The 22,927-nt window shown below is 40.2% G+C and overlaps 1 protein-coding gene across 2 annotated transcripts in view; it reads left to right on the top strand.

Moving 5' to 3' along the window:
• Window positions 1–22,927, top strand: part of lrp5 (low density lipoprotein receptor-related protein 5) — a 233,240-nt gene that overhangs the window by 187,764 nt on the left and 22,549 nt on the right. For both annotated transcript variants that reach the window (XM_041197277.1, XM_041197279.1), the window contains 8 exons: window positions 7,192–7,408; window positions 8,308–8,597; window positions 11,717–11,943; window positions 15,116–15,300; window positions 16,351–16,674; window positions 18,182–18,384; window positions 21,632–21,843; window positions 22,432–22,622. In XM_041197277.1, the coding sequence (XP_041053211.1) occupies window positions 7,192–7,408; window positions 8,308–8,597; window positions 11,717–11,943; window positions 15,116–15,300; window positions 16,351–16,674; window positions 18,182–18,384; window positions 21,632–21,843; window positions 22,432–22,622 (1,849 nt within the window). The remainder of the gene's footprint in view (window positions 1–7,191; window positions 7,409–8,307; window positions 8,598–11,716; window positions 11,944–15,115; window positions 15,301–16,350; window positions 16,675–18,181; window positions 18,385–21,631; window positions 21,844–22,431; window positions 22,623–22,927) is intronic.

Here is a 22,927-nt window from a genome sequence, read left to right as displayed (position 1 = left end):
AGCCTCTGGTAGAAGGCGAGTTCTTTCACAGCACTGCTTGTGGGCCAGGAAGAGCAGGAGCACTTCCTTTGGGGACTCCCTCCATTTCTGTGCTTCCCCACCACTGCATGGATAGGTCCCTGAGATTGGGAACCAGGCCCAAGAGTCAGGGGTCATTTTCTACCTGGTTCTGTGGCCTTTTAAGAGCGCCCCCCATTGAAAGTCAAACCTGTCAGGTAGATGGACGTGCAGGCAGGGAACTAGTTATAACTCCGCAGCATGCAGGGAAATCTGAACTTTTGGGATCCCTGTCTACCCCACATAACCTGTAAATATCCAGACCATTGTCTTTGTTCTCTACAGAGAAATTCACATCACTGTGTATGTGGATTGCTTGTAGGACTTGTCATCTTATTCCAGTTGGCGTTTTTCTCTATTTACTTACTCACACACACACTACCATGCCACACACTAATATCTATTTGTCATTCCTTTGTTTGTACCTGAAACAATGGAGATCATTTCCCAAGAAAAATCTTACTGCCAAAAAGAAAAATGCCAGATAAACCTGAAAAATTTAACAAACTCAAACCCAAGGTTAAAGTCATTTTTATATGCTCCACATAAAAATACAGCTGGTCTCTCTTAGAGCATGATTTGATATCAGTCCAGAACATACCTGACATTCATTGCTCATTCTTTTTGGGCAAACAGGGTGTACTGCAGATTCCTAAGGAGAAAATTGAGAGCGGTGCCTGGTTTGTTTCTCTGTTGTTGAAGGAAGAACTTGGACTTACGTCATTTTTTAATCTCAAGATATCAAAAAGCCAGTTAAATACTTTGGAAGTGTAGTCACTGTTGTAATGTAGAGAAACATGGCAGCCAATTTGCACACAGTAAGGTCCCACAAAAGCAATGACATAATCAGTTTTTGTGATGCTCGTTGAGGGATACAAGTTGGCCAGGATACCAGGCCTCTGTTGCTTGTTGAATAGGATCTTTTATGTTCACCTGAAAGGGCAGATGAGACATTTGGATGGCATGTTAAATAGGGACACAAAGTTCGACATTAATACCTTTGTTTATTGAATTAATGAACATGCAAAGAATACTTGGGTCATTGTCTTTTATTATATACCATAGCAGCGACTTACAGGGGAGAGAAAAAAAATGTGTAGAAACTTAACATTCTTGTCACTCCTCAGATTTATGGTTTCTGCCTTGGAACAGGAATTTTGGAAATTCTTCAGATAGGTTCAGATGTCAGGAATATTGTGGATGAGTTCTTACAGGGATATGTTACCTAAGTGGTTATGATATGTTTTGGCTGTACTGGGTGTTGAATAAAGGGAATCATGTGCTGTGTCTCCTATACCATTGCTGCGTTCTCTGGCCACCATCCCTTGCAATATTCTGTGCGCTATTCCCTAGCCTACTGTATACTTCCCAGCAGCCCATTCCCACTGTACACTGCTTCCTGCCGACCCCCGGCTTTTCTCCCCCCAACCCACACCCACCCAAACCACCATCTTTATTGTCTGGCTCTCATTCTCTATGTCTCTTAGCTGGGTTTTCCTTCCAGTGTGTAACAACAACAGCTTTCATTTATTTAGCCCCTTTACATTATTCCACTAAAGTTGTTTTTGTTAATGTTGTGCAATGAAATGTCCCAAGGTGCTTCACAAAAGCATTAAAGAATGACACTGAGCAGCATGAGAAGATGACCAAAACCTTGCTGAAAGAGCTAAGGAGTGTCCTAAAGGAGGAAAGTGAGGTAGACAGGTTGAAAGGTTTCGGGAGGGAATTCCAGGGCTTAGAATTTAAAACTGAAGGCAGAGCCACCAAAGGTGGAGCAATTAAAATGGGGGATGCAAAAAACGCAGAATTAGAGGACCATGTATATCTTAGAGAGTTGAGGGGTTGGATGTGATTACACAGGTAGGGAAGGGTGAGGCAATGGAATGAGTTGAAAACAGGGATGAGCATTTTATAGTCAAGGCATTACTTGACTGGGAGCCAATGTAGTTCAGTGAGCATGGGTGATAGGGAAACAGGATGAGTTAAGACAGCAGTTCTGGAAAGAAGCATGAGCTAGAGCCTCAGGCTTCTCGTAGGAGTACAGATGTTCACTGTAAAATGTTGTTTGATTCATCTCAAATACACAAAATACTCGTATATCAGTAACTTAATTAAGAAATTACAGGTTTACAAGAAAATCATGTCTTTATTTTGTTAAGAAACAACTTGCGATAGTAAGTTCTTCACTGCAATGAGAAACTAGGATAGGGATTTTAATTGTGGCTTATTGGTTGTTTTCATATATAGTATCATGTGTTGTTTCATCGAAAATATGTTTACTTGCTTTCAACTGATTTGTTACTGGTGTTATTAATATCATTTATGAATGTGATTTGAGCCAATCTAGTGCAAGTATCACATGCCTTTGCAATTTAATTGTGATGCGTACAAAGTACAGCCACAGATGTGCTATGTATTTTTAATTCCTTTGATACTTGTTTATCAGAAGCTTGTCTGTTCCTATGTGATAACAATAGTGTTCAATGGAAAATATCTTTTGATCTTATTTCTTCAAAGTGAGGGCCTTGGACCACATCTGATGGAAGAGTAGGCTGTTCCGCACATTTCAGTGTTCCTGTGAAGTGCCTTGGGTGTTTTACTACGTTCAGGGTGCTATATAAATGCAAATTGCTGTTTTGGTATTCTGATGAGGTTTACTTGGATTTCACAGTTGGTACCTGAGCATGTTTGGTAGGCACTTGAACATTTGGCCATCATGATAGCTGTGGGAAGGATGCTTTTAAAGAAATGCCTGATTAAGTTTAAGGTCAAACAACAACCTGTCAAATGTCTAGAATAACAGTACTGTAAATGTATGTTTTTTTTTTGTTTGATATGGTTCTACAATTTTTCGACTCCCATGTGTGCTTCAGAACACTGATTCCAATTGTAGGCCCAAATTTGGTGGCAGCTCTAAGGTAAATATGTCGACAATTCTGCCTCAATGTACTAAGGCCCAGTTAGAGGGGTGTGTCCACTTGCGGTGAAATAAACATTACCACCAGAGATAAAGATTATCATCATTCCCGGTTGCTAACAGTCCAAGGATGCCCTCTTTGTTTCTCTGCTGTAACAGCCTTTCTCAGTTTTTGTAAAAGTTACAACATGCTTCTTGTTGATCTTGTGAATTCTTCTGAATTTCAAGCAAAGCAGAAAACAAAACCTACAATGATATTGAAGCATTTGCATGCACAAAATTATTCACGCTTTTGTCCTAGAGTCTATCGTTCACTGTACAATATAAACAGGATGGTTTCAAAGTAGAGATTGGAGCAACATTACTATGTTACAGGAAGAGGTTTTGCAATATAAATTGATCTAGTATTAACAGCAAGAATAATTGCATTGGCAGTCAGTGCTGAACCTTGGCTAAACTCCTAACAACAAGGACAATTGCTTGCAGTTATATTGTGCCTTTTAATGTAATAAAACATCCCAAGGTACTTCACATGAGCGTTATCAAACAAACTTTTGACACTGCGCCACACAAGGTGATATAAGGACAGATGATCAAAAACTTCGTCAGAGGTAGATTTTACGGAGCATTTTAAAGGAGTAAGGAGAGGTAGGGCAGTATTTAACACAGGCAGTGGGGTCTTACCTGCTGTCTGTAGAGTCAGCAAAAGCTCCACTGTGCTTCCTTTCAGGAAGGCCCATCATATTAAATGCCAATCAGGCACTTAAGTGATCAGTGGTGGGCTTCCCCCAGGTTCAAGGATTCGGGGGCCGAAATCTCACCCAACGAGAGCTGCTGGCCAATCAGAGGCTGGCAGCTTTTCATTGTAGGCAACACCACTGGGGGAGTAGTGGTAGCTGCTGGTAATGCATCCACCAGAGGTTTAGGAGTAGTGAGACACCCCAGGCCACAGGTGAATGAGGGCCTGATGGGAGTTAGTGAGGAGGGGATCAGTAGCAAGGCCGGTGGGGGCTCTCAGTTGCGCTCCCCCCCACCCTGGTACCTTTGAACAAGGGACCCCCTGGAAGCCCACAATCACCCCATAGTTCACTTTTCTGGCTTTCCATGTGGTGACTCCCCTGCCGCTGCTGGTTGGTTACTGGCGGCAGCAATTTGAGATCCTTAAGAGGGAACTAATTGCCTTCCATCCTGGACATATTTAGGGCAGAGATGGGAAGACAGCTAGGTTACCACCTGCCACCCTCCTACCTGATTAAATGCCCCTCCTCACCTTCAAACCCACCTGGGAGAAGACTTTAAATTCCACCCATAACGAGGGAGAGATGGTTAGGGAGCTAATTCCTGAGCTTAAAGGCCAAACTGCTGAAGATACAACCACCGTACATGGAGCAATTAAAATTGGAGATGCACAAGAGGCCAGAATTGGAGGAATACAGATTGTTGCGATCCTTTTCAAGAAATAAATTCAAACTCAGACTTTCAGTTCATAGCTGAATAGATAACAAAAACAAGATTTCACATTTTAAGATATTTACTGTAACAGACTAAAAACACTATTTTTATAGACAACGTATACTTTAAATTACAGATCGGAACTTCTAACACAACCATGAAAAAAAAACCACATTATTGGGCATACATTACACTGTCCTTTAAGTAATAATTCAATTCTCCCAGAATGATTCTTAGCTCCCAAGAGTTTACTTCCTTTCCCATTTTGGAAACATTTAACTCCAGAACTGTCTTTCACAGAGTTTTTCTTGAGGGAAACTTTTCCCTCTAACTGGGGGGAGGTGGTGGCATAGTTGTAATGCTCTAGAGACCCAGTTTCAAATCCCACCACAGCAGATGGTGAAATTTGAATTCATTAAAAATCTGGAATAAAAAAGTCTGATGATGACCACAAAACCAATGCCGATTGTCGTAAAAACCCATCTGGTTCACTAATGTCCTTTAGGGAAGGAAATCTCCTTACCTGGTCTGGCCTATGTATGACTCCAGACCCACAGCAATGTGGTTAATTCTTAAATGCCCTCTGAACAAGGGCAGTTCGGATGGGCAATAAATGCTGATCGAGCCAGTTATGCCCAGATCCCATGAACAAATAAATTTTAAAAAGCTAGGCAAATCTCCCATTCTCGTTCTAACTCACCATGAATTTGGTCTTTCCAATCTGAATGCAAGCTTCCATCTGCATTCCAGCAAGGCAAACCATAGAGACTTTTCACCTCTAGCTGTTTTCTCTCCCGGACCCTGGCAGACTAACCTGTCTGTGACATTCAATGATAGTTTAGGAAAGCCTGTAACCTAATATCACAATGGTTTCATCTGTACCCCTCCCAACTCGAAGCCCATCACGATGGAAATATGAGTCACTTGGTCATTATAGTTGGGTAGAGATGCAGATTAGCTATTCTTGAGAGCCCAACACTTTTTCACCCTGGAACTAAATGGACAATTTAAAGCATAACTATTTACAACCCAACGCTTTTCAACACTTCCCTGGGACTTTGGAGACTCACAATCTATCCACTGTTAGCACAGAGGCTGTTGTCATTGTCTGCAAGTATAAACTCCTTACATCTTTTTCCCAGTAAAACAATCTGGGCTCTCTTAATCTCCAACAATCAAACCATCAAGGCTTGCTGCCAGGCAGACTTCAGAACAGGTTACATGACTGCCTTCATGTGAAGTGGGAGCCTCATCAGGCACTTAGTGTTTGATTGAGGAAGCCAACAAGGGAAGTGGGGGTCACTGAAAGCCATCTCGTGACCGTGCCTCCACCCCGCCCCGTGACCCTCATCCCATCCTCACTCACCTTTGTTCATCCTCTAGTGGGTGCATTACCAGCAGCTGCCACCATGCTTGCTGGCACTGCCTGCAGTGGACAGTTGCCTGCCTGTAATTGGCCAGCAGCTCCTAGGCACAGGTCCCCATACTGCAGTAAATTTGCAACTGAGGTTATATACTCAAGTCTCTGGCGTGAGGATTGAACACAACCTTGTGACTCCAAAACAAAAATGCTACTAACTCACCTAAGGCAGCCATCCTGATAAGGGGGTAATGGTACTGCTGACAAAGTTTTAATTTTTGCATATTTTTGAGAAGCAGGAGGTGAAATAGAGTATTTGTCGATGCAGACAAGCAAAGCTTGAAGAGTTCATTACATCCCAATAGTATGGTCATCTCAGGGAATTCATTTAATAGTAATCAGCCCTTGTGCCTTTCTAATATACTTGCTAGATGAGTATTTGATGAATTAAAATTACTTCTGTCAGCTGTATATACCTGGTTAAGCAAGTCTACCTGAAGCTGGTGCTCCTCATTTTACCTTACACTTTTTTTTATTTCTTTTAATTGATGCTTTACTCTTCTAAATTCTACATTTTGGTATGCAAACATAATTGAAGTTGAGGCATGTTGAAGTTTGTTCTGTTTCAGATGAACAAAGTTCACATGTCCTCAGCATGGAAGAATATGAAAGCGTGTGCTGTAACTGAACTGTAAATGAAACAAATTTCAGTCCCTTGTGCAATTGAGGTTTAACAGTAGAAATTACATCATCTTGTATATGAACTTAAGAATTCTTCTTTGCTTCACAAAGATTTTGTAATGATATGCAAAAAATAATTGGCTTCTGAGCAAACTGCTTCCCCAACTCAATTGGGACTTGACACTGGATTGAACATCAATTTGATGAGGTATACCCCCTCAGTAGTGGCCCCCGCCAGGTCAGCTGGTGAAACAGGTTGAGCCGCCAAAGAATAAAAATACTTTAAAGGTCAGCATTTTTAATTAGGTGCAATGTATTAATCAGGTAACTGTAGCATGGGATTGTAGATCATGGTTGGGCATGTCCTGGTTAGAATGCATCTTATTCTCCTTGGTTGTATGTACTATGTATTTCACATTATAAATACCTCTTTCTCAGCTGCTATCCCACAGCTCAGCTTTAGGATGCTGTAGAAAATGTCACATCTATTTCTAGATTTCCTTTATTCCTTTTCTCCAAAACTGAAAATTAAATATAAAAGAACTTGCCCTTGTCTGAAGATACAAGTCAGATCTGAAAGGACAACATACAAACTCCTGCTAGGAATGTCATCAAAAATTAGTTTGGTACTGAGGAAATGCCTGCTTGGTAGATAAGACAGGTCCTCCCCCATCAGTATTCATATCTTCTCTGAACTGGATATTTTTACTTCTCTATTAAACAGGTGATTAATGTGGATGGAACTGGTCGTAGGACACTTGTAGAAGATAAACTTCCTCACATATTCGGATTCACTTTATTGGGTGATTACATCTACTGGACAGACTGGCAGAGACGAAGCATTGAGCGTGTTCATAAGCACCATGCAGAGAGAGAAATCATCATTGATCAGCTACCTGATCTTATGGGACTGAAAGCAACAAGAGTAACAAAAGCATTTGGTATGTTATCTTGGAGGATGTGCATACAACCTAATCATTGCTTGAGCTTGTAAAAAGAACTATTGGTCAGGGTTCCCCTCCATAATTGCAGACCCGTTTTCTGAATGGCACGTATGCATTTTTAATTATTCTTTCAGGGAATATGGGCATCGCTGACAAGGCCAACATTTGTTGCCCATTCCTAATTGCCCTTGAACTGAGTGGCTTGGCACACTATTTCACAGGGCATCTAAGAGTCAGCCACATTTCTGTGGGTCTGGAGTCACATGTAGGTCAGACCAGGTAAAGATGACAGATTTCCTTTCCTAAAGGATGTTAGTGGACCAGATGGGTTTTTATGACAATTGATGGTAGTTTCATAGTCACCATCACTGAGATTAGTTTTCAATTCCAGATTTTATTAATTGAAGTTAAATTCCACCAGCTGTTCTGGTTGGATTTGAACCCATATTCCCAGAGTATTAGCCTGAGCCTTTGGATTACCAGTGACATTGCCACTACATCACCATCTCTCTAGTGTATACATTAGGTGAGGACAAGATCAGATTATAATGTGATGCCTTGTAAGTTACTTATCCTAAATGTCTGGATTCACTCATGAAAAATCACTTGTACTACAATATACATCACTGAGGAGATGAGAGTCAAATAGCTTACTTTTGCCTAAATTGTTTCCTGTGCAGTGTCCAATCTGTGAGTGCAACACCAATATGTTAATGAGTGGACTTCACATCTATAGAGAGGTCTGCTTCTCATGAGAGGACTGCTCACAGACATGCACTATCCCCAATGCAACAGGGCTGCAATATTTAGTCTTGTGCTGCGACGTGCCCTTCATATATTTTTTACTATATAATCAGTTCCTTAAATAATGGTACTTCTGCATATTGTTATTACAGGATCAAACCCTTGTTCGAAGAATAATGGTGGCTGCAGTCACCTATGTTTGTATGTGCCTCAGGGTCCACGTTGTGCCTGTCCAATGGGCCTGGAGTTAATCAGGGACATGAAAACCTGCATTGTACCTGAAGCCTTCCTGCTGTTCTCCAGTAGAGCAGACATCCGTAGAATTTCCTTGGAGACCAACAACAATGATGTGGCAATTCCATTAACAGGGGTGAAGGAAGCTTCTGCTCTCGATTTTGATGTTTCTGATAACAGAATTTATTGGACAGACATCAGTTTAAAGGTACTGAATAGTAATCAGTTCCAAAAATGGGTGGTAAATAGACATTTATGTGTTATAAGAAATGGCTTCTCTTTGAAATCTAAGTGGAATTAGACAAGGTGGTTTATGCAGAGAAAAATACTACACAGGCTTCATGGCTGAATGGCCTGATTCTGTGTTGTAGCATTCAGTGATTTTATGAGAAACACGAGTTGAAATGTGGGTTTTGCAAATCTTTTTTCATTTGAGATCACCCTTTATTAAATATATAGGGCCGTAACTTCCTCAGAGTGGCAATCAGCATCGGATTGCCACTCGATGCCCACTTACCTACACCAAATTTCTTCCATGCCTATCTCGCCCAACCTTCCAACTCAGGCCAGATGAGATCCAGGCAGCGCAGCTGTCTTCGAAGTCCAGCACCGATAAATTGAAGGAGGTGGACATGCTCCCCCTTTTTTACAGCATTAGCTACTGTAAAGTGAGTCAGTTTAAAGGCCACATTGAAATTGACAGGCCAGGGAGAAGGTAAGTGCCTATGGTAAGTTAAAAGAACTTGAGGGGTGGGGGTGTTCTGAGGTGGGGTGGCGATGGGGGCAGGGAGTCTGAATTGGGAGGGCTGGGAGTTGGACATCAGGAGGGTTGCACCTACTGGGGGAAGTGGGGTGGGAGGTGTTGGTTGAGGAGTCCTGTGCAGGTGGGGGGAATCCCATGGCGGGGGGTTGGCGGATGGGGAATACTGTGTTGGGGGTGGGGGGTGGTTAGTCAGGGGTGGGATGGGGGGCGTGGTCAAAGCTGTGGGGGGTGTCCCATGGGGGGGACATCGGTCTGGGTCTTTACAGTAGTTACTCAGAAATTAGAAGAGGCTTTAATTCTTCTACCGTTTTCTGGGTAACTATTGGTGTAACCCTGGTGGGAGCATCTGAAGTTTGCAATTCAAATCACATTTCCAGATGGTTCCCAGTGTAGCACAGTTGTCCAGAGGAAGTGTGCACTTCTGGCCAATTGCCTTGCAAACTCTTACCTGGGAACTTCCCAGAGGGATTCCCCAGTGCATTTTTGGGGTACCCCCCCAATCTGACGCTAGGGAGTTCAGAGGTTACGGCCCATTGTCTGTGCATGCGTGTGTAATATATGTATAAATTAAACTTACCTGTAATGTTTAATTAAAATAATGTATTTAATTCAGATTTGCAATTTTAGGTCTGGGTATCTTTCTAAGTGGAAAGATATACAGTCTATACCTGTGTAAAAGTCAAATTTTTGAGACCAGTTTTTTTACACAAAAATTTAAGGGTTGACTATTACATGAGTAATATCTTCGAGGGGTTGACATGTGCTTGATTTGGATCCACACAGCATGAAACAAGGACCAAAACAAAAGCTTAAGTAAAATCCTAAAAAGACCATCACTTCATCAACTGAAAAGTATGAAGTCGTAGGCTTACTTTCAACATACCCATCTAAACAGTACACCAAACATGGCTCTCAAAGAACCCACAGGTAATGGGGGAAGCAACACCCACATCAGCTGCTTATTGACTTTTTCGCTTTCTTTCTCTCTCTCTTTCTCTCTCTCTCCCCCTCTCCCTCCCACTCTGTGTATCTTTCCCTCCCTCTCTGTGTATCTTCCTCTCCCTCTCCCTGTGTATCTCTCTCTCTCTCTGTCTCCCTCTTTCTCTCCCTCTCACTGTATCTCTCTCCCTCTCTGTGTGTGTCTCTCTCTGTGTATCTCCCTCTACCTCTCTACATCTCTCTCTGTCCCTCTCTCTCTCCCTGTGTGTATGTGTGTGTGTGTGTGTGTGTGTGTGTGTGTGTGTGTGTGTGTGTATCTTTCTCTCTCTCTGTCTCAGTGTGTGTCTCTCCCTCTCCCTCTCTGTCTCTCTTTCTTTGTCTGTCTCTGTCTGTCTGTCTCGCTCTCTGTCTCTCTCTGTGTGTGTCTCTCTCTCTGTGACTCTCTCTTTTTATTCAGGAGCCGCCCCTCCCAGCTTCCATTTCCCCAGGCCCGGTGGATTAGTCACTGGATTATTTCCTTACCCTCGCCACCCGGCTCAGCTGCCATTTGCTTTGAGGTTGGGGAGGCCCCAGCTTGTCCGATGCTAATCCCAGCCCCAGCCTGAGGAGATGGTTTTTCTTTGGATTAATGACACGTTTTACAGCAAAAAGGGGGGGAGCAGCTTGCCTTGTCTGTGCTGAACAGTTCTCTCCACCACCACCACCCACCTCACCACCACCACCACCCCCACCCTATTGGTTGGGCCTGTAGTTTCATTGCTGCTCGGAGGCTGGTGGAAGGGAAGAGAAGGGTTAGTAAATGTCACACTGAAGGCCCTCACCCCTTGTCCTCTGATTTGGTGCAGTGGGATTTCAATGAGACAGTACATGCAAGGGCCAGAATGGCAAGACCTAGTGTCTCCTCCCCTCCCCTCAGGAAGCCTGAGGGTGGTGGAGTTAATTTGTTTGTTGGTTGCTCAGGAAGTTGTGAATGTAGAGGTTCTACTTTGGTTTTGAAATTTTTGGGCTTTGATCGCTGAAAAACTAAGGTCAATTTCACATAAAGTTATTTTTTAAGCCAAAAATTCTGGGTGAACTTTTACTTGAGATTGACTTTTACACTTATATATACAGTACTTAGGCTTAGGGATACCTGAAACAGCTTTGCAAATATGCAGAGAATTTTTATAATGTAGAAACCATGTAACAGTACCTTTCTAGCTATTTCAAACAGTTCTTTTGATGACTTCCTGAAAAATAAATCTAACAGTTTTCCAAGATTTATAGAACCTTTCTAATTGAGAATTTCTGATATTACAAAACATCAACATTAAAGAAGATAAATACACATTTAGTTTGTTATGCAGTTTCACGATTTATATAAATTATTGAAATCTAAGGAGTGAAAATTACAATTAAAATGCTGATTTTTGGAGAGAAAGTAAAGCAGCCTTGAAGTGGTTTCATTCATGAGACTTTTCTGTTCAGAAGAAACATTAGATTGATGTTGTTTCGCTTTCTGTCAAATATAGGGAAAGATTTGAATTTTTTTGATGTGACTTAGCTTAATAATTAGCTACTTGTAGATTATGTATTCAGATTAAATTGAAATGAACTCTGCTTTTTGAAAAATTCTTTTCCCATAGACCATCAGTCGTGCTTTCATGAATGGAAGCTCCGTTGAGCACGTGATTGAGTTTGGTCTTGATTACCCTGAAGGAATGGCAGTAGACTGGTTGTCAAAAAACCTCTACTGGGCAGACACGGGCACCAATCGAATTGAAGTGGCACGGCTGGATGGGCAATATCGACAGGTTTTGGTTTGGAAAGAATTGGACAATCCACGTGCTTTGGCTCTTGATCCTTCTGATGGGTAAGGAAAGAGCGAGTGTAGTAAGGTATCACATGTTCTAAAGGTTGAAAAAGTTTCATCACAAACATGGGTGTAAGCTTGAAGATAAACCATATCCCTTGGGAGTACTGAAGTGACATTGCAGGAGTTATAGCATTCAAATTTCTGATCTCTTGGATCATAATTCATCAATCTGCAGTTAACAACATGTGTTTTTGTACTAGTGCCTGTTAAAGTAACTGGTCAATTCTTAATCATGTACAATAAATGTTATCAAGTCCCAGTGAAGATTGCAATGTTGAAAATGTGGAAAGTAAAACATCAGTAAAGGGTTTTGTTATGAACATGTGTGTCAAAAATTTTTTGTCTACAACTAAGCTGTTTATGTATGGGTGTTTTGTCCCATTATGTTACAGACAGCAGTGGCGCGGGGTCGGTTGGGGGGCGGGGGGGGGGGGGGGGGGGGGGCGGGGTGCGGTGGGGGGGGGGTGCGGCTGGTGGTTAATTTAAACAGTCCTGATTTCTCCCCTCACCACCCATCCATAAACAGAAAGGTGTTTTGTATTTCTGATTTCACCCTTTTTGTGTGGTGGTATATTTTCCCAACCCCTCAGTTTAGGTGTGATCCAATTCTCTATTAATAACCCCACAGCAAACTCAAGAGAGGATGAACTAAAAGGGCTAATTGATTTGCACACAAACGTGAGAGGAAGGTCAAAACATGACCTCCTTTTCATATATATAATAAAGGTGGGATAGAGAACAGAAAAAGCTATAGGGCAAAGACCACAGACAAAATATGAATTATTGTTTCACTTGAGTCCAGAATCAGAGTTCAATGATGTATTGATGGGCTGATTGGTCTCTTTCTGTACATAGCATTTCTATGGTTCTATGGTTCTATTCTTTCACAGAGTTGGCAGGCTGAAGATGGATGTTGGATAATCTACTTTTCCAGTAGAGAGGACTTCCACGATGGGATAGACACATAGAGATGATTTAGTCTTGTAGGCGCTGGTACAGAAATTCCAGTGCAAACAGCGTAGATGGGACTAAGGCATTCAAACCTGAAACAGAGCTCTGGTTCTGTTGCTAGATGGTAAACTGACAGTCTGCATTTGTAGCTCCACAAGGCAGTATAACTGGTTATAGCAGCTTTGGTTGGGGGGGAGGGGGGGTTTCATGTGACATGACTCCCACTTTTCCACCTTGGTTTGGACAAAGGATATATATTCCTTGTCTGGATTCTTCAGATAGTTAATGTTTCAACCATTAATAAGTACAACAGAGGTTTCAGGGTTCTTTTGTCTTCACAGACTGATCATCTCCATTGGCCAGGGCCTGGCCTTGAAATGTAAATGGCCTTTGTACAATTCCTTGGGATTTGATCATTGCAGTCACGAGGGGGGCAGTGGTATCACTTTAGAAATAGTGAGGTTACTGCTTTTCTGAAGGTCAGAAATTCCTTTTGTGTAAGTCATAGTCAGCCATGGCTTCAATAATTTTAAAGCCTTTGACCAGTTTTTTAAAAAATAATTATAAATTAGCCAGGATGATTTTTTTTTCCCTAAAAATATGAAGTAAGACCTTAGCTCCAGGACAATTATAAATGGCTACCTGATTTATGTCTCAAAGCATGTTAACATAAAACTCGAATATTTAGTTCAGTTAGCATCTGCTGTTTGTATCAGCTGTTAGTTGTAACATAGCAGCACATTACAGTCATATTGTGAGCAGGTTTGGAATTAGCTGTAGTGTGCTAGGGGAGCTAGCTGAATTTCGAGCTGTACTGTATCATGATTCAGACTCATCTGTAGTATCAGCTGACACAGCTCCTGCTTAGTTGAACCCGCAGCACACTAAAGGTGATTTTGAATCCAAAATCAGTTACATACAGTAGAAGTTAATTGTTTAGATAAATCTGTATGAGTGAATGTGGTAAACAATAAATTTACCATTGATCTCAATGATCTTGGTTTGGAATTCAAGATTTTATCTGTTCTAAATGGCTGTTTATTATATCCATGTCTGATGGAAGTGTAGCCAATTGTACTTTCTAATCACCTTCCTAAGACACAGTCTGGTCAAGAGGACAACCAATTTGGTATCATCAAAGACCTTTTGGCCCAAAGTGTTTGTATGTTCTGGAAATAAGAATCTGTTCAAAAGTTAGGCCCTTGAAGGATGCACTTAAACAGTTTTTAATTCCTGCTTTTAGAAATGTTCTGTGAAATGATTTGGGTATTTCACTTACAGGATGCAAGATGTACAAAACTTATGGCAATCTGTCAGTAAATTACTATTCTCTCAAGTTGCTAGATTTGACTCAGTGATACCACTCCTGACCAAATCAAAAATAAGGTCATAGATTCAAGCCTCATGGCAGAGACTTAAGTATATAACTTAGACTTGTACCTCAATATGGGAGAGTACTCCATTGTCTCATGCCACCTTTCAGGTGAGCTGTTAAGGCAAGGTGCAGTCCTTTCTCTTGTGTAAAAGTTGAAGTTCCCAGTGTACTTTTTGAAGAAGGGATTTCTCCCAATGTGCTGGCAAACATTTATGCCTCAACCAAAACTTAATAAATAGGTCTGGTCATTTCTTCATAGTTTTGGGACTTTTATGTGCACAAACGGCTGACATGTTTCGCTGCATTATAATAGTGAAACATGTTGGGATAGCCTGAGTTTGTGTAAGGTACTGTACAAGTTCTTTTTATCTTCTTTAGCAGTGTCAAAAGGAAGTGGAAATATTTACATTGCTTCAGCAGAATGTGCTCTTCTGAGATTGGATTTGAAGCAGCATGTTGGTAACTTGATGCTTAAACTGGCAATCCATTGCTACCATCAATTATTCACAGCACTAACACCTATTATTTTAAACACAAAAAATTACTCCTTCCATTTCTGAACAAAAGAAAGAAAAAATAATTTTATTAATTTTCTATGTTTGAAACATAAAATTGATGTTTTTATACATGAATGCCATTAAAAAGACTTACATGCGATTTATGAAATAACATGGTTTCTCAAAGTTCTTTTGTTGTATGAGCATGAAACCTGATGAATTTTTGAACTATGAAAATGTTTAGTCTCCAAGTTATTGATTTTATTCATACTATCAGGATGTTTTGTTAAGTGATTTGTTTCCCTCTGTCAAGTCCAACAGTTTTGATAACTGTTTCCTACACCAGATACATGTACTGGACTGAATGGGGTGGTAAACCAAGAATTGTCCGTGCCCACATGGATGGTACGAATAGTGCTGCATTGGTGGACAGAGTGGGACGTGCCAATGGACTTACTATTGACTATGTGGAGAAAAGACTGTACTGGACTGACCTGGATACGTCAATGATTGAATCTTCAAATATGCTAGGTAGGAGGAAATTCCAAACTTGGTCTAGAGGTAACTTGTGAATAAAAGCTTTGATCTGTCACAATTATTTATTGTTCAAATGTGGAACATATGGTCTTACAAAAGGTTTCTGTTTGGAATTTGGCTGATGATAAACTTTTTTTAATACGCCTTTTTTTGTTTCTGAAATTTAGTATTGAGAAAAACAGTTGTACATTTTTAATTCATTGCATTTCATACCATATTGAATATTGGGGCCAACTATTCACAGTATTGTAATTTTAAATTTGATATTCTAATAATATATGTGGGAGTCAATACCACCTCACAAAAAAGTGCTTTTGAACTTGGGCCACAAGCTGCTGTTGCAGTTCTTCTGTGAGTATGATTGTGACTCAGAAAGTACTTCATCTAGTGTTTGTAATCCCTCGGCAAATACTTTCAACTTAAAAAAAAAAGTCCTATATTTTGTTCCAAATACACAATTTATTTGCAATTTTTTCAGCGTGTTTCTGTGACTTTCTTCAGCCGACTGTTTTCTTTTAGGGTAACTGTGTTATTGTTTGCCTGGTTGACAATCTTGAATAGATGAAAATCTCAATATCTCTAGGATTCTAATGATGTATTATGTGCTGTCTTCAGTGCCTCTAGTGCATTACTGTTAGCAATAATGTGAGAAGGAAACTTTGGTTTCATGACCACTCACATCAATGTTATACAGGAAATAGCAGAACTCAGAATTTTGCTTTCCACCCTCCATCTGAGGTCAATTTCTTTGGATTGAGAGGTGATGGAACAGTCAGTGCATTGTACCAAAATTGTGTTTCTTTAAATCACAAATAAACTTAAAGCATAGCTTTTGAGCCAACTGAAGCTTGTGCAAAACCAAGCAGGACCACATCTTGAGTTTATCCAAATAGTGCCAATACCGGGCAAAATGGCAATGCTATTGTTGCCCTCTTGGCTTCAGTTTTGAAAGTATATGTAGGAAGGCAACATTACTAATTGTACTTTTTATGCATTCAGCTAAATTGGTTGCAAAATATAATCTTTTGTTATTCACCAATTAAGGAAAACAGCGCGAAATCATAGCTGATGATCTGCCTCACCCTTTTGGACTAACGCAGTACCGAGATTACATCTACTGGACTGACTGGAATCTTCGCAGTATTGAGCGTGCTGACAAGATGAATGGACAAAACCGTACTCTTATTCAGGGACATTTGGACTATGTGATGGACATTCTAGTTTTTCATTCTTCACGGCAAGATGGCTGGAACGAATGTGTGCAAACCAATGGTCACTGTTCTCACCTTTGCCTTGCTGTGCCAACTGGGTATAGGTGTGGGTGTGCTTCACATTACATTCTTGATGATAATAACAGGACTTGCACTTGTAAGTTTTTATTTCTATTACTCCAACATTATCACCAGAATTTCACGGCCTTGTCGCGGCGGGAATGGGGGCATAAAATGTGGCAAGCCATTCTAAACTCAATTGACTTTGGTGGGAATGTAAAATCCTGCTGCCATAAAATTCCATCCTATATTCATTTTATATGGAGTTTCAGAGCTACTAAAATTCATTTTTTAAGCTATTGCAGTCAGTTATCTCTTATAATGCAGGGGCTTTAACTTTAGCAGTTCCCACTTTGTAAACTGCAGTAGGTACTGCTGAGGCACAATCAAGGCATAATTAGTAAGATAAAAGCAAAATTCTGTGGATACTGGAAATCTGAAATAAGAAAGCCCAAAGAAGAGTCCTATTGGACTCAAAACGTTAAATCTGTTCCTCTCTCCAGAGATGCTGCCAGACCTGATAAGTTTTCCCAGCACTTCCTGTTTTTTTTCAATATAATATAATTTTTTAATATAAAAGTTACTAAATATTAAATACTATACATTCAGGCCACCTACAGGTTTATGAAAATATTTCAAAGAAATGTTACCAGCATACATAAAGCTAAATGATTATATTTTTAAAACAGGTATCCCATGTTTTGGACATTACTGTAATGTTACTCACCCTTTTGCAGCTGAAATATAACCTTATTCTCACTGAGCATTCTATACCACTCAAATGTCATAGAATTTGATAACTTAATATATTTAAAAAGTTGCTTCAAAAGGTCATATTTTAATTCTGTTTGGATAATTGCAGTAATCATATATCTTGTTAGCTGCTCCCATTTACTTATAAAGCTTAATGGGCTGGATTTTACAGTTCATGGCAAATGAAGGATACATCCCATAGACCTTCTGTGGGTTTTTGTGCTGGAACTTGGAATTAGAGATCTAAAACTGTGTTTTTCCTTCATCAATTAGGTTGAAGAATCTTTACTTAGTCGTGCAGAGTCTGAACCAGGAAATCTAGTTGGAATATTTAATTCACAGCCTAATAAAGCACAAAGCAAGAGAGATAGGATTAAGAGAGAGGGATCAAAGAGAGAAAAAGTAAAAATTGTTTGCATTTTTTAAAAAATCTCTTAACAACCAAAATCCAAAGGAATGAGACTCAACACTTGTTAATTTTTAGTGCCGTAGGAATTCTTTCTCAATAACTATAACTGATCACACCATTAAAAAAGCACTTACACATGAATTGACAAATCCTAACATTTTGTAGTGCGTTTTGTTGATATCTATCACAAGTATCCATTTATTGGAATGCCAGGTCTCTTGGTGAGATATTGATATAGCAAAGCTTGTGGAGGAGCAGGATAACTCAGACAGCAACTTTCTGTTTTTAATGCAAAATCCAGGCCAACATTTTCACTGTCTTGCAATGAGATTTCCTTTAGCAGTTATGGCCCTGTAAGTTTACCCGATAGCAATTAGATCATTGTAGAAATATTTGGTAAAAATAGGTTTTTAATATATTTAATTTGTCTTTGCTCTTTTAGCACCCATCAACTTCTTGCTGTTCAGTCAGAAGACTGCAATTAGTCGTATGGTGTTGGATGAACACCAAAGCCCAGATATAATATTGCCTGTACATGGTTTGCGTAATGTGAAGTCAGTGGAGTATGATGCTGTTGACAAGTTGATTTACTGGGTAGATGGACGCCAAAATGTCATCAAAAGAGCTAGAGATGATGGCTCTCAGGCAAGTGACAGAAGGAATCTTTTAGAAACAGTGCTACCACAATGGAATTAGAGTTTATCTTCGATTAAATGGGTTTTTGCCCTCCTCCTCTCAGTTTTCTCTCATTTTATTCACTCACATTGACACATAGGGATGATGCTACAGGACTGGAGTAACTCAGATTGGTAACTCATCCATGTTGCATCTTTGCACGAGTGTCAGCTGGCCTAATGAGCTCTAACCTGTCTTTGGTTGATTTTCACACTTGCCCACTTTCCATCAGGGTTACAAAATAACAATCAAAAATGAAGACGTGGCTAATTTTATTTCTCTGCCCAGTTGTACCTCTTGCTCTATCCAGCGGGTAATCTCCGCACAGCACAGAAGTAAAACCTGGGACCTCTCTGATTTGTGTTGCTTCATATCATATCGTCCCTTGCATTTACCCATAGACATTAGGAAAGTCCTGAGCATCTATATTTTTAATACATGCATGTTTCTATATGTGCAAAAGTATTGCTTATGAGTGTTCTGCTTTTCAAATTATTTTATAGCCTGTATTGTACTGAATTAATTAACAATTAATTACACCAGAATAATAAACCTAAAATTTATTATCCTTAGGTATTTATCTATAAATACAGTCCCATATATTCTGGGTTTGAAGTCCCACTGCACAAAAGTCAAGGTTACACACCTGTGCAGTACTGTAAGAGTGTTGGACTGTCATCTTCTGGATGAGATGTTAAACCAAAGAACCCATTTGCCCCCTCAGGTGGATATAAAAGATCCTATGGTACTATCTGAAGAAGAGCAGGGGAGTTATCCGTAGTTTCTTCGCCAACATTTATTCCTCAAATAACATCACAAAAATAATTTATCTGGTCGTTATCACATTGCTTTTTGTGGGAGCTTGCTCTATGCAAGTTGGCTGCTGTATTTCCTACATTACAACAGTGACTACGTTTTTAAAAAGTACTTCATTGGCTGTAAAGCACTTTGAGATGTTCGATGAGCATGAAAAGCACATATAGATGCAACTCTTTCCCTTTCGTTCTCTTTCTTTCCTTCTTTTTCTGTAAGATGTCTGCTTTGATCATCTTTGCATTTGACATTTTGTGAACTTGCCTGAGCTCTGGACACCCATTGCTGCTTTTCGAAGCATCATAATGTATTTATCCTGGAGATGGTATAGATAGTTAACTTTTCAAATATGCTTTAGACACACAATGAACTGGATTTTCATCATCGAGGCAGGCAGCAGGAGTTGAGAAAATTCCGAGCTTGGCCTGCCCATCTCAGGAGAGAGTGGCAGGAAAGACGGGATTTTCATTCTAGTGGTTTGTGGGTGAGGGGGGGTGGAGGGTGGTGTGCAGTGTACAGGTGCAGGTCGTAATCGTGCAAGCCGACCCAGGATAAAGGTCAGAGGCAGCCAGGGGCTGCCAGATGCCAGGATGGGCTGTTTTAAAGGCCTGCCTTGGTGCTGAATTAAAATGGACAAAATAAGGCCCTCCAACCTTCACACCCCCTTATCCCCCACACTCTTCCTGTGCCACCTCATACTCCTTCATGCCAAGGTATGCCCATCATGCCCCCATGCCAATTTATGGCATTTCCATGCCAATTCACCCACTATACATTGAATAGAACCAATGAACCCTATAGTGACAATAGATTGTGTAAAAAAAAAAAGTATTTTTTTAAAAGTCAGTAATTGATAACTTTCCATTTTCTTAAAAACTTGTTTTTTCCTACAGGCCGATACATGTGTCAATCATCCAGACCCTTTAAAGTATCAATAGCAGAAACTGCAAGCACTTGAAACCCCTTTATCTTGTGTAAATAAACATGATGCACTTAACAGAAGAGATCAGAGAGCCAGAGCCTGTCAATCCAGCAATGGTTTTCCTGGGGTTCAGCTGTTTCAACAAATTTCAGGGCTTTCTGCTAAGCCTCACTATCCATTTTTGGCTGAAAGCCCAGAAATCATTAGATGATTGAAACTTGTATTGGGCTGTAATAAAAAGGAGTTTTTGTTTTAAGAAAGTGGGAGTTATTAAGGAATGACTGCTTTTCGTCACTTTAGGGTTCCTTGATTTTATACAGCGTATAGTGGGTGAATGGATCTAGAAGTGCCATAGCTTGGGATGGGGATCAAGAGGGCCAATAGGGCTGGTGGGGAGGAATGTCTCGGATTGGGGGACACGAGGTGCCATAAGAGGTGGGTGGGGCATCATAGCTTAGCATGGGGGGGAATGAGGAAGACCTTTTGAACTTACCTTTCAAAAGGTTCCCTCATGCAGACTATCATTCACAACATCTCTGAGGTGCTGTGAACCACGACTCTTTGAAAAGCTGGCCCAACTCCTTGAAAATTGTGGAGGACTAGGACATGCCTCTCCCCGCAGAAGAGCCGACCAGGTCAGAAGTACAGGTTGTAGGGTCGGGAGTGCAGGGTGCAGGCTCACGATACAAAAAGCCCTGGTGAAAATCACAAAACGATTTTCTGGGAATGGGCTTGGGAATCCAGAATCTTGTCACCTCTGCCATTTTCACCACCCCATGGAGTCTCCCCATCTCTATGAAAATTTACCCCAATGTCTTATCACTGCACCATACAATATGCTGGTAGGCTATGAGCAGCTCGCTCAGTTTCCCAATAAGTCAATTCTTTTTGATTATGCCATTTGGTAAAAGTTAAGTTGTGGTTGGGAACTTCCTTAACAGGTGAATCCTCCCAGCCGTTGCAGCGCAACTTGATTCTGAGACAGTAGAGCAAGCTGACTGCTGAGCAAATAAGTTAGGGTGAAGGGCTTGGGAGAAGGAACAACTTTGGACTTTGTTTCCATGTCTTATACTGAATAATTTTGGTTCGGTTGGCCTGAAACTAAGGTTTGGAAGCACCTGTCAGTGATCTGAAATTCTGTTGCATTCATGACAGGAATTATGCCATTGAGCATTTTGATATTAGGTGAAGAAATTCTGCACAAAAATATTATTATCTAACTCTCTGTATCCTACAATTTTAAGCCAAAATATGCTTAAAGAAAGGACAACAGAAATGCCTTTTATGTACAGAGATCTTTCTTGTATCATTATGTTTATCTTTCAATTCAATGGAAAATAATTTCATTTCAAAATTAGCGCAGGTAATGCATGTAAGTTGTTGCTGTAAGAATGTCATGGCACCTTCCTAGTGTTATGTACACTAAAAGGTTAACCAGTAATTGTTTATTTATCCACCTAAGTTTGTCGTTTATTTATTTAGGCATTTGTGGTAGTCTCTGGGCCAAACCAAAGTCAAAACCCAGATATACAGCCTCATGACTTAAGCCTTGATATCTACAGTCGAACTGTCTACTGGACTTGTGAAACATCCAACACCATCAATGTTAATAGGCTTAATGGAAAGCCCATTGGAATAGTTCTCCGTGGAGAACATGACCGACCAAGAGCTATTGTTGTGAATGCAGAAAGAGGGTAACTCATATTCTTGTCTATATTTATTATTGAAGTAGAACTTGCAAAACATTAATTAATTAACTAAAATTAATTCATCCATCCCTCTACCAACTCTTTCAACTGCTATCAGACTGTCTGTCATTCCATTTTGAATGAGCCAGATGTTTCTTTAGGTAAATATTGAGAAGCACAAACTCCATACCCTCAACACTGACTCCATCCCCTTGCTTAGCCTCAATCTGGTACTGAACCAGGCTCTTCACAACCTTTGTCCCTTGTTTGACCCTGAACTGAATTTCTATAACCTCATTCACAAAGTCCATTTATTTTAACCTTCATAACGTCATTTGCATCTACACTTCTTCAGTTCATGTCCACTGAAATCCCCATTCATTCTTTTTGTCACCTCCAGATTCAATTACCCCAATTCTCTCCCAGATAACCTCTAACCATTCTAGTGAAACTTAAGAATTATTGCAGCTTCCATTTGTCCCTTTTTTAAAAAATATTTTTAACAATTGTAATAAGTTTTACATGCAAGACAATGTCTCTGATCAGCAATATATTTGTTTTAATCCTCCTTTGTTGTGTATTAAAAATGTGCAGGTATATGTACTTCACAAACATGCAGGACAGGTCTCCAAAGATTGAGCGTGCAGCACTTGATGGTACTGAAAGAGAAGTATTATTTTCAACTGGATTGATCCGACCTGTTGATTTGGCAATTGATAACAAACTGGGGAAACTCTTCTGGGTTGATGCAGATCTGAAACGCATTGAAAGCAGTGATTTATCTGGTAAGTTTTGAGATCTCCACAATGCTTCTCAAATGTGCTCACTCTGTGTTCTATAAAATGACAGTTCCAATATTCTGCTGAAAATGTGAAGTGAAAACTGATTTCCAGCTTTGAGTTTCCACAGCTGTATTTAGTGAAACTTTGAAATCCATCTTTAATAATGTTTCTGTCTATCTTTGATCTTTCTTGTATAGTTTGGCAGGACTAGTGAGTGTTTTCAAGCTAGAAAAATCTCGTATCGTTTCGTTGTAATTATGCTTATCAGTGATTCAGGAGATCTTAACTTTGAAATATTGGATTTTCTT

The sequence above is a fragment of the Carcharodon carcharias genome, chromosome 10 (genome assembly GCF_017639515.1).
Source record: "Carcharodon carcharias isolate sCarCar2 chromosome 10, sCarCar2.pri, whole genome shotgun sequence".
Taxonomy (NCBI): domain Eukaryota; kingdom Metazoa; phylum Chordata; class Chondrichthyes; order Lamniformes; family Lamnidae; genus Carcharodon; species Carcharodon carcharias.
Note: the sequence above shows the minus strand (reverse complement) of the source record. Positions and strands in the feature narration are given on the sequence as shown.